This window comes from Physeter macrocephalus, chromosome 14, assembly GCF_002837175.3.
Source record: "Physeter macrocephalus isolate SW-GA chromosome 14, ASM283717v5, whole genome shotgun sequence".
NCBI lineage: Eukaryota > Metazoa > Chordata > Mammalia > Artiodactyla > Physeteridae > Physeter > Physeter macrocephalus.
The window spans coordinates 89,173,551-89,185,505 of record NC_041227.1 but is presented as its reverse complement, the minus strand read 5'-3'; the positions used below and the strand labels follow the sequence as shown (position 1 = coordinate 89,185,505).

The window sequence follows — 11,955 nt, the reverse complement described above, 5'->3', positions numbered from 1 at the left end:
GTGGGATTTTCCCGGACCGGGGCACGAACCCGCGTCCCCTGCATCGGCAGGCGGACTCTCAACCACTGCGCCACCAGGGAAGCCCTCCGGTGATTTTTGAAAGCACTGCAGTGTCTGCCTGATTCTCCCCGCAAGGGACGGTTATATCAGAAGTGGGGTGGGGGGGGGGACCAGGAGCTTTTCCTTCATGAGGTGTTTTCCCTTAAGACCCAGGAAGTTCAAAGTCTTATGGTTAATAAATCAGAAACTGCCTGGGTCCTGATTTACCAGCGCAAAATTGTCTTTTCATTCATAACTTTAAGTTACACCACGTTCAGTGTCTGCACGGTGGCCTTTGACTGTGCTGTCTTTCCCGGAGAGAGAAGGTATCTGTAGAAGGAAGCCCCTACATGCCCTATAGACCTTTCCACTCCCCATTTTTACCCCATCCTCCAATCAAAAACAGACCTGAAGAACAGCCTCCTCCCCACCTCTCTCCCAGAACAGCAAATGCCTGTTAATTCCCGCCCCCTCCCCCAGATCCGGGAGCTCCGGCATGAGAACGTGGCCCTCTACCTGGGGCTCTTCCTGGCGGGGGGAGCTGGCGGCGCCGCGGCCCCCAGGGAAGGGATGCTGGCTGTGGTCTCAGAGCACTGTGCCCGTGGCTCCCTCCAAGACCTCCTCGCCCAGAGAGACATAAAGCTGGACTGGATGTTCAAGTCCTCCCTCCTACTGGACCTCATCAAGGTGTGCGTGTCGGGGTGGGACCGGGTGGGCTGCGGCGGGGAGGAGCCGGCGGGGGAACCGCGTGGGCTGAGGCTGCCCCCGACGCCACTCCTTCCAGGGAATAAGGTATCTGCACCATCGAGGCGTGGCCCACGGGCGGCTGAAGTCGCGGAACTGCGTGGTGGACGGGAGGTTCGTGCTTAAAGTCACCGACCACGGTCATGGGCGGCTGCTGGAAGCGCAGAGGGTGTTACCGGAGCCTCCCAGCGCGGAGGGTAGGATTCCCCGGCTGCCTCCCGGGCGGCCGAGCAGCCCCCGCCCGCATCCCCGTTGTTTCAAGGGCCTCTCCTTTCCTCCTTCCCTCGCGCTCTCTCCATCCCAAACCCACCGGACGGGACTTCTGCCACGGAGAAGGTCTTGTGACCTCTGAGATGAGCGGGGTCAGGCCCCGTGACCGGGGAGGCGGGGAGTTGTTAGGGGGCGGGACTTGTGCCTGAGGGGCGGAGCTCCTGCCCTTGCAGGGGGGTCTGCTTCTAGCGGGGCTTTGCCTAAGGGCGGGGCTTGTGCCCAAGGGACCTAGTCTGCTCTCGGCACCGCTTTGTCTAAAGGGCGGGTCCTATTTGGGAGGGCCTGGCTTTCTGAGACCTGCTCTGGGTTTCTGGTAGTTTCTCCTGGGGATCACTGGGCAGCAGGGCCAGACTGAGGCTGGGGAGTTGAGCGGGTGCGAGCCTGGGCTTTCTGGTGGTGGGGGAGGGTGTCTGTTCCTAGCGCCTCTATGGCCCTCCGCATGCCCACGCTCCCTTCCCCGACCCCAGACCAGCTATGGACAGCCCCGGAGCTGCTTCGGGACCCGGCCCTGGAGCGCCGGGGAACGCTGGCCGGCGACGTCTTCAGTCTGGGCATCATCATGCAAGAGGTCGTGTGCCGCAGCGCCCCTTACGCCATGCTGGAGCTGACTCCCGAGGGTACGGCCGCCCTCGCCTGGCCTTTGGACTAGAAAGACACCCTGCTGTTAGGCAGAGACCCAGCCTCGCTCGGTGCTGAGACTTACTTATGTGGGACTCCCTAGAGCTGAGTTCTGAAGGGTCAGGGCAGTGGAGAGCCAAGCATCAGGATGGGACGGGGCGGCCTTTCAGCACCCAGACATCAGTGGTTTCCTCTGTCCCGACCCTGGACCCAGCCTGCTGCCCCAACGGTGGTAGCAAGCTCCTCTCTGGTTCTTAGGGGCCCCAGGGAGGCAGCACGATAGGGGGAAGGGGGAAACAGCGGATGCATCTGGTTCAGATCTATATTATCATGTACAGGATACAGCATGCTACTTGATCACTCTAACCCTCACTTGTCTTACGTGTGATAAATGTCAGTCTCTTTGCCTGGCCCCTCTTACTGCCCCCTGGCCCCCAGGGTTCAGGGTCCTGTTGCTCCCAGCAGCACCTCGCACACTACGCTTCCCCACCTACTGAAGCTTCCCCTACCAGCCCCCTCCTCTTGAGATTCAACAGTCAGGGCAGAGTCAGAGGTGGCTTCTGTTCTGGCACACCCCCTCTCTTGTTCCCTTCATGCCTCCAGAAGTGGTGAAGAGGGTACAGAGCCCCCCTCCGCTGTGTCGGCCCTCGGTGTCCATGGACCAGGCGCCCATGGAGTGCATCCAGCTGATGAAACAGTGCTGGGCGGAGCAGCCGGAACTTCGGCCCTCCATGGACCGCACCTTCGACCTGGTCAGGGGCTGGGCTGGGCAAGCACTGGGCTGGCAGTTTGCCAGCAACTTGGGGTAGGGGAGGGGAGGCTGCAGGAAGGCAAGCTGGCAGGATCTCTGACCTTCCAGGCTACTTCCTAAGGGGTAGTCTGAGGATTAAGGGTTTGGTGGGGACAGAATTAGAATGGGGGCTGTGGAGGCCTTTGGAGCGGGAGATGGAGCTCTGGGTGGGAGAAATATTCAATTCAATTCAAATAACATTTATTGAGTATGTGTTTGGCCTAGTGAGGGAGAAAGACCCTTGGCCTGGAAGTCCAAAGACTGGGCTGGTTCCAGCTCCTTGTCAGTTGCTAACAGAACAGGTGACCTCCTAATAACGTGTGAAAACACAGCGCCCAGCACGGGGCAGCACGGGCTTGACGAGTATAGATGAAAGGGGGTGGGGGCAGAGGATCAGGCATAATACAGCCCCATGAGAGGGGCATGGCAGCCCAGGTCCTCAGCAGCCCCGCCAGCTTCCTCCTCCTCCTAGTTCAAGAGCATCAACAAGGGCCGGAAGATGAACATCATCGACTCGATGCTGCGGATGCTGGAGCAGTACTCCAGTAACCTGGAGGACCTGATCCGGGAGCGCACGGAGGAGCTGGAGCTGGAAAAGCAGAAGACAGACCGGCTGCTCACACAGATGCTGCCTCCGTGGGTGCCTATGGGGAGAGGTGGGTGGGGAGGACAGCTGGAATCCAGCCAGACTGGGGTGGCCTCCAGGTAAGCTCACCACCTGCCCTCCCCAGGTCTGTAGCCGAGGCGCTGAAGATGGGGACACCTGTGGAGCCCGAGTATTTCGAGGAGGTGACGCTGTACTTCAGTGACATTGTGGGTTTCACCACCATCTCAGCCATGAGCGAGCCCATCGAAGTGGTGGACCTGCTCAATGACCTCTACACGCTCTTTGACGCCATCATCGGCTCCCATGATGTCTACAAGGTGGGGTGTGTGGGGGGCAAGCCCTCCTTCAGCTTCTCCGGCCCCCGCCCCCCTGCCCGAGGTCACCAGCACGATCCTCTTCCCCAGCCCTGCCGTCCCTTTTCTCCTCTGGCAGTCCCCAGCTCAGTCCCCCAGCTGGAAGGCTCCCCAGGATCTCCACACTCACCGCAGTTCGGGCCTCCCGACAAGGGACGTTGGCATCGGCGGGGTGCTCAGTACTGAATTCTCTCCTCAGGTGGAGACAATCGGGGACGCCTATATGGTGGCCTCAGGGCTGCCCCAACGGAACGGGCAGCGGCACGCAGCAGAGATCGCCAACATGGCTCTGGACATCCTCAGTGCCGTGGGCACCTTCCGCATGCGGCACATGCCCGAGGTGCCCGTGCGCATCCGCATCGGCCTGCACTCGGGTAACTCCGCGCCTTCCCGGCCTCTCCAGCCCATCTCCCTTGTTAGGGCTGGGCTCCAGATTTCCTAGATAGGAGGCAAACTCGTGGGGTGGGTGGGGGCGGGGACTTGTCTTGAAGCCGCCTTTTCACAGCAGGCACCGCATTGTAATCGGGAGGGTACGCTTGAGAGCGTTTCTTTGGGAAGCCAGTGGAGATGATGGGGTGCTAAAGGCCCCCCAAGCCCTAGGTGCCACGCAGCCGCCAGCAGGCCAGCTTCAGCGCGGGCCAGCCAGCCCACTGACGCCGCGCGTCTCCACAGGCCCGTGCGTGGCGGGCGTGGTGGGCCTCACCATGCCGCGGTACTGCCTGTTTGGGGACACGGTCAACACCGCCTCGCGTATGGAGTCCACCGGGCTCCGTGAGTGTGATGGGGCGGGAGCGGCGGGGAGGGGGCGTGGGAGGGGTGTCCTGAGCTCCCGGTGTCCTCTGAGCTCACGGTGTCCCCTGCCGTGCCAGCTTACCGCATTCACGTGAACAGGAGCACCGTGCAGATTCTCTCCGCCCTAGACGAGGGCTTCCAGACCGAGGTGCGGGGTCGCACGGAGCTGAAGGTGAGGCCGGGCTGGAAGACGCAACTCGCCACACCTGGTTCCACTGAGACCTCGAGATCCACCGGCCCTCACCTCAGCTCGCCTGAGTCCTCCCCTCCCCCGTGTCTCCCCAGGGCAAGGGCACCGAGGAGACGTACTGGCTGGTGGGCAGGCGCGGCTTCGACAAGCCCATCCCCAAACCGCCTGACCTGCAACCGGGGTGAGGATCCGGCCTTCGCGCGCCATGACCGAGTTGGTCCTTCCATGCCCTCCCTCCCCTCCTGCCCTGCACCGGACCCCGCCCAAGCCGGGTGACCTGGGCCTCGCCCTCCTACTGCCTATTCTCCCCCCATGAGGCCGCCCCTCCCTTCGCCACAGGGCCAGCAACCACGGCATCAGCTTGCAGGATATCCCGCCTGAGCGGCGCCGGAAGCTGGAGAAGGCGAGGCCGGGCCAGTTTTCCGGAAAGTGAGGCTGGGCCTGGGACAAGGTACTGCCCCCTTGGCTCCCACCCCCCACAGACCCCGGGGGCTACACACATGCTTTCTGGAGGACGGGCACCTCTTCCCCAGCCTGAGGACCTAGCCCTGCCTGCCTGCAGAACGTCCCACTCAAGCCAGGTGTCCCCGTCCTTCTCTGACTTGGTGAGCCCAGGCTGGTTCCTAAACCCAGGGATTTCCCAGCCGCAGGGATCCTGGTTCCATAGGTCTGAAGTGGGTCAGGAATACAGACTCAGGAATGCCTTTAAACATGACCTTCTGGAACTTTTGCTCTGACCCACCCCCGACGACGCACACGCACACGCACACACACGCACACACACGCACCATTAACCAGACCCTCCTCTGGGCCCCTCAGGCTACACACCGCCCAAGAGACAAACTCGAGGGAGCAACACTCACCAGAGGGCGAGGTGACTGCTGCCCCTAGCGCTCTGTTACAGCAGAAACCCTGCCCTCTGCCCTCCAAGAAACTCTGATCCATGACTCTCCCTTACTGAGGTGAACCCCCATGACCCCTTTCCATGATTTCCCTCTGAAACACTCCTCTTTCCCTCAGGATTATTCCGGAAGGTCCTTTTCCTGAAAGTTGCTGCCGTAGGTGACCAAAAGTCTGGCTAATACCAGTAGCTTCCGTCCAGCTCTGCCTCAAAGGATTCTGAGCCTTTGCAAGAGCTGGTTGCAAACCAGCTGTGTGACCCTGGGAAAGTCTCATGCGCTCTCTGGGCTTGGTTTCCCCTCCGTGGTAAAATGAAGGGTGGCCTACCTAGGTGGTTTCCATACCCTCCGGCCCTGACAGCTGGCCTTCAGAATGGTTGGCCTTGGGGTACAGGGCACTGGGCAAGTGGCCTCCAGCCCCAGTGACCCTGAGCCCATCAGAAAGGCCCCAGGAAGGAGGATCTGGGATTGGATGTCCCAACCCCAGAGGAGGTGGAGACCGCCTGTTCCACCAGAGCAGGGGTGTCGTGTGGCCTGAGGATTTGAGGGCTTCTGTTTAGCCTCAAGCATCCTTCCCTTCTCCATCCCGCACCAGTCAGAAACTGGCTCCTTCTCCAAAGTATGTGGCATAACCACATACTTTGCCCAAGTGCAGAGAAAAGCTTGTTTCAGATCTTTGGGGAAAGGAAGGTAAACAAACCCCACGAAACCTCTCCTAACCAGAACACCCAGGAATAGTAGCATTCTCTGTTTAACTGGGCGCCACTGAGCAGGCTGTTGAACAGAAAATCCTCCCAGCTTAGATCTTTGCGACAAGTATCAACCCCTCCCATCCCAGTAAGTCCCCAGGTAAAGCTTCTTTTGTGGAACTTTGATGTCCCAGAGCCTGAGCCTTGGCATATTGGACCCTGGGTGGCCTTCGCCATTGCTGCAGAACCTGGCAGAAGGTAGCAGCAGCTGTAGCCACCCAGGCTGTCACTAGGTAGTGAGCCTCCAGTCCCTGGAGATGTGCGAGCAGAACTGGAGACCTCTTTGAGCAGGGAGAGAACAGTCAGAGGGACTTCCTAGGCGGAAGGATGAACTAAATCCTCACCACACAGTGTGGTAGGTAGGCCAGCAGCAGTGAGCTTGTTAGCAATGCAGAATCTCAGCCCCAGGCGTATTGAAACAGAATTCCTAACAAAGTTCCTTCAGGGTATTTATATGCACATTAAAGTTTCTGAATCATAGAACTAAAGGATCCTAGGATCCCTAAAATCTCAGAACTGCTAAGATTTCATAAAAACCAGGCTAGAAACTAGTCCTGAGACTTTGTTTTGTTTGATCAATGGAGTGGTTTTGTTTTTGTCTTGAGCTGACATTTAGAAATCAAGAGATACCACATTGTAAAAATGGCTGCCAAATTTCCCTCTTCTCTGAAATCAAAAGCCCCACACAGGGCCAATTGCTGACTTCCTGCTGGAGCTAAAGAGCAACCATCCCCTCGTGCCGTCTCTCCAGGGTTTCGCTTTTCTGTTCTCACCGTGCCCACCACTCCCCGTGGACTCCAAGACACCAAGAGTTTCTGAACATCTCTTATGTACCTGTCCAGAGTCTGTAGACGTTAGACCTCAGGACTCTGGAGTAGCTGATGTTAGGATTACAGGCACTGCTGGAGATTGCTTTGTCTGACTCGTAAAATCCACAAGTTCAATGGTCTTCCCCTCCTTCCTAAAGGTAGAGAAAGAACAGACCAGAAACCTAAAATCCAGCACTTGTAGGTTCTGGTTACTTAAGGTGGTGCTGCTATAGTGAGTAATATAGTATAATTTAAAAAACATTTTTAACCGAGTTCGGACATGATGAATTAAAGATTTTTTTAAAACCCTGATGCACACATACACAAAATATTTTTTAACTTATGTACATTCTTAAACATCTCTCTTCAGATTTTCTCTGTACTTAGGCTCCAGGAATCAAGGGCAGGCTCTGCATTGCTGGTGTTGGACCCGACCGCGTGGACGTAGCTCTCACTCCCCTGCCTCTTCCCTCCCTCCCTCCCTCCCCACCCCTTACCTCTCCTTCCCTCCCTGCCTGTGAGGGGCCTAGGGTAGTTACTGGCCTGTGATTCAGGGGAGCTTTGGGAAAGAGTTGGCCTGGGATTAGGTGCAGGAGGTTTAGTGTGGACAGGCTGGGGCAAGGCACCCCCAGAGGGAGAGGAGTATGACCTGGGGCCCAAACCCAGTTTGGGGCAGAGGTGGGGCGGGCAGGGCGGAGCTGGTCCCTTCCCACCCTCAACTCAGCCTTGTTCCTGGGACTCAGTCTCCAAGGCAAGTGACGGGGGGGAGGAGCTGGTAAAGGAGAGGCCTGTCCTCCTCCCCAGCCAGGAGAACGCAGGACCACCCGCCCCAGAGCTCAGAGAGCTGGTGGTAGAAGAAGAGGCAAACAGTTAAGCCCCAGTCTCCTCTCTGCCCCTAGTCTCCTCTCTCTGCCGGGCAGTTTCTCCTTGCTTCTCCTCCATTTCCGTGGAACCTTTTCTCCTGGGCCCAGTCAGTCTCCTAGAGCCCAGCTGCCCTGAGACCCAAGTCCTCTCCACCTGGTCACCCCTCTTGTTCCGGGGACCCGGGCAATTCCCAGCCCAGAGAGCACCCGGCTGGGCCACTAGGCACCCCTCACCCTCAGACGTGTTTACACTACCTCGGCCAGCTGGCCTGTGCCAGGAGCCCACGTTCGGGGTGGCCTTGCCTTCAGGATGGCTCTGTCGCCAGGAGCAGCGCTGGCCGAAGCAGGGACCTCCCGCAGCTCTGCTGCCGCTTCCATCCCAGCTTCCATCCCATAGCCGGACGCTGCATCCTGACCCGGGGCTCACCTGGCGCCTTTTGTCTGTGCTGTTCCTCAGGGTCGGGGCCCTGCCCCCATCCCCACCTGCAGTGGGCCCCGAACACCCCCCTTTGGGGGGTCTGTGACACTGCGTTGTGGGACCGCGCTCACCGGGATCTTCTGGGCTGTGCACGGTGGACACCAGGCCATGTGCCGTGGTGCTGGGTCCTGGCAGGGTGAGGGCTGGAGTAAAGGTGTGCTTTCTTCCATTCCACGGTGTGTGCTCCTTTTGGCCTGGGTGGCCCGAACGCCCCCATCCCTGGAGTGTTCGAACCTGGCATTGCCATGGAGCACTTCAGATAAGGGGTGAACCCTAGAGATGACCTCGGCGGGGTGGGGGGGTGAACCCTAGAGATGACCTCGGCAGGGGGAGGTGAACTGGGATCAGCAACCCCCCGCCCAGAAACGCCTCTGCTCAGGGGATCTGCTCTGAGGAATCCAAGCAGGGAAGCTACAGGCCTTTCAGGCTTCTAGAAAAGACCAGGGTCTCTGAGGCTCTGGAAATGGGTGGTGTGGCCTCATCCCTCGGTCATAGGCAGGAGAGAGGAAGGAAAAGAAGGGCAGAGCTTGTCTACGGCCAAGACCCAGGAACCAAGGAAGCCAGAGTCCAATTCTGAGGGAAGGGGGCCCCCAAATGGGGAAGTTGAGGTCCACTGATCTCTGGACAAGACCTCACCAAAACCCACACTCTACCACCGACCCTTCCAGAGCCTGCCGCTGGCACATTAGAACAGGAAAGAACATCCCAAAGCTACCCATGGGTGACCAGCCCATTGGTCATCTCTCTTCTTTGGGCCCAGCTATCCCTGCCCCAGGCTCAATGTTTCTGACATGATGACTCGTGATGGACGTCGGGTGTTCTGCCTTCCTAGCAGCCGTCTGCTCCATGATGGGCAAGCATCTGTGCCCCATTCTCAGTCCCTGTGGAACAGACCCCAGACCTCCCTCCGGTCCTGCCCAATCACTCCATCCCTCTGGCCCCAGGGATTGCTTCAAGGACAGGCAGGTGGCCTAGTCCAAGCAAACAAGGCTTCGTGTTGAGACATTGCTAGAAGCCAAGGGAAGAAGTTGCATCTCTTCTCTGGGGTTGCTGAGAGGATGTGACTCTGAGTGGTTTTGCCACCACAAAGAAGGAGCAGAACAGACAGACGGGCAGTGGCTAAGTCTTGCTGCCACTTGTTTGAGCCTCTACCCTTCACTAGGCTTAACCAGATCCTGCTAGTCGAGTACGATGGGGTAGCAAGTTGTTTTCTTTGCTTAAGCCAGATTGAATTGGGTATTCTGTTCTTTGCAGTCAAAAGTGTCTCAAAAGGATTGTGGAAAGCAGTGGGGGTTGGACTGGTTTAAGAGGAAAGAAAAGGAGTAAACCACTGAATTTGGAGGGAGGAGGGAGTGAAGGATGAATGACGAGAGATGATGTCTCTCTCTAAGCCTCAACCCCACCGAGAGTCAGCCCGGCCCTTCCCTGCGGTATGACTGTTCCTGAAATTCCATTTACGGGGAACCTAACCCAGGCAGAGGTTAGGACCTTGCGAGAGAAAAGGCGCACAGCCTGGTAGCCTTGTCGGGACTCTCGTGCTGACTCAGCATTTAGAAGGTGGAGGAATCTTTCAGGTCCTGCCCCAGAGGAGACGACGCAAAGGACAGTGAGGTGAGGTCTCTAAGATCAGCGCATCTTGCTTGTCAACATCCTCGTGAGTTAGCGACTAGACTTTGACAAGGAGATTAGGGTGGGACAGGCGGCTTGCCCTGCTCCCAGAGGGGGAAGGGAGCAGAGAAACTGGAGAGGACAACTGCGATGTCTGGGAAACCCAGGTCCCCACAGAGAGGAGCTTGTTTGTCACAGTCTAGAGACTCGCCCATCCAAACTAAAGCCATTTTGTCACCTCCACCAGGGACAATGCACTTTACCACCCACCCCTGAGCCTGGGTCTCTGGCCCTGGACCCAGAGAAGGGCATGCCACCCTGGCACTTACCCATTCTGTCACAGGGAACATCGATCCCATCACCTAAAAAGCACGTCCCCGTATACGACCCCTAGTCCTCACACAACCCATTTTACACACATGGAAACTGAGGCTCCCAGTGGTGAAAAGCCTTGTCAATCACCGCAGTTCCAGCAAATCTTGGGATCAGGAAGCACACCCAGGAGTTCAGGCTCTGGGCCTCGGGGTGCCTCTCAGAGATGCTCTGGAAACGTTTCTCTCACAGGCAGCCCTGCTTTGTGACCCCTTGATTCTTTTCTGCAAGAGCACGACTAAAACTCCAAGTCAATGTCTGTGTGATCAGATTCTTAAAGACTTTTGACTTGGTGGGATATGAACAGGAACCCATTTTACATTTCTCCAACCAGTACCTTCAAAAGTCCAGTCCAGGTGAAAACTCCCATTTCCTAATCTGCTCTGAAAGTCTGTTCCTCACCGTGCTGGTCAGGGCCCTGGTGGGGAGGGTGGGGGGGGCGGGGAAGGAGCAGGCCTCCTCCTTCCCTCCTCCCCCAACTCTGGCTTCTCCATCAGGAGAGGAGGGACACAGGGGCATAATTTGATCCTGGGACCCCCCACCCCCTCATTCATCAAAGGAGGAGTACAGCAGAAGCTTAACTGGTTGCCGGATGAGGAAAATTCCCCTGGTCTCGCTTTGGCTCAGCGGCTGCCGGTGCTGGCTGGGGATGCCGTCCTCTCTACCTGTGCAGAGGTGATTTCACTGCAAAGTTGATGAAGGTGAAACTTCACAACCTCTCACCTGCACAAGTCCCTTCCAAGCCCCACTACCCAATTTTGTATTCTTTTTCTTAAAGAGGGCCTCCAGAGTTGGATAAGCTTGGGAATTCCCTGGTGGTCCAGTGGTTAGGACTCTGTGCTTTCACTGCCGGGGGCCCAGGTTCGATCCCTGGTCGGGGAACTAAGATACCGCGAGCCGCGCAGCCCGGCCAAAAACAAACAAACAAAGGTTGGATGAGCTGAGGGTCCCCACAACATTTGGATCCATCCTGGGTATAGTCCCCTGGGGGCTGGGGAACAGCTTCCCCAGCTGTCTTCATCACTGAAGGCAGAAAGCAGCAGCTGGGACTTCTCTGGCGGTCCAGTGGTTAAGACTTCACCTTCTAATGCAGGGGGGTGTGGGTTCGATCCCTGGTCGGGGAGCTAAGATCCCACATGCCTTGGCCAAAAAACCGAAACATAAAACAGAAGCAATGCTGTAACAAATTCAATAAAGACGAGGCTACCCTGGTGGCGCAGTGGTTAAGAATCTGCCTGCCAGTGCAGGGGACATGGGTTCGAGGCCTGATCCGGGAAGATCCCACATGCCGCGGAGCAACTAAGGCCGTGCGCCACAACTACTGAGCCTGCAAGCCACAACCGCTGAAGCCCACGCGCCTAGAGCCCGTGCTCCGCAACTAGAGAAGCCACCGCAATGAGAAGCCAGCGCACCTCAACGAAGAGCAGCCCCCACTCGCCGCAACTAGAGAAAGCCCGCGCGCAGCAATGAAGACCCAACACAGCCAAAAATAAATAAATTTATTTTTAAAAAATTCAATAGGGGCTTCCCTGGTGGCGCAGTGGTTGAGAATCTGCCTGCCAATGCAGGGGACACGGGTTCGATCCCTGGCCTGGGAAGATCCCACATGCTGCGGAGCAGCTAAGCCTGTGCACCACAACTACTGAGTCTGCGTGCCACAACTACTGGAGGCCCTCACGCCTAGAGCCCGTGCTCCACAATGAGAGAGGCCACCGCAGTGAGAGGCCCGCTCACCGCAACAAAGAGTAGCCCCACTCTCCCCAACTAGAGAAGA

At 57.7% G+C, this 11,955-nt stretch overlaps 1 protein-coding gene across 2 annotated transcripts in view; it reads left to right on the top strand.

Moving 5' to 3' along the window:
* Positions 1-8,357, top strand: part of GUCY2D (guanylate cyclase 2D, retinal) — a 15,709-nt gene extending 7,352 nt beyond the window's left edge. Inside the window, exons 8-19 of one of the 2 annotated variants that reach the window (XM_024127524.3) lie at positions 520-726; positions 824-980; positions 1,521-1,670; positions 2,275-2,423; positions 2,934-3,097; positions 3,193-3,385; positions 3,621-3,795; positions 4,094-4,192; positions 4,291-4,385; positions 4,499-4,584; positions 4,743-4,854; positions 5,424-8,357. In XM_024127524.3, coding sequence (XP_023983292.1) covers positions 520-726; positions 824-980; positions 1,521-1,670; positions 2,275-2,423; positions 2,934-3,097; positions 3,193-3,385; positions 3,621-3,795; positions 4,094-4,192; positions 4,291-4,385; positions 4,499-4,584; positions 4,743-4,836 — 1,569 coding nt within the window. In that variant the 3' untranslated portion in view covers positions 4,837-4,854; positions 5,424-8,357. Of the gene's footprint in view, positions 1-519; positions 727-823; positions 981-1,520; positions 1,671-2,274; positions 2,424-2,933; positions 3,098-3,192; positions 3,386-3,620; positions 3,796-4,093; positions 4,193-4,290; positions 4,386-4,498; positions 4,585-4,742; positions 4,915-5,423 lie in introns of those variants that run through there. The other variant, XM_055090690.1, reaches the window with a different exon arrangement.
* Positions 8,358-11,955: the final 3,598 nt, after the last annotated feature.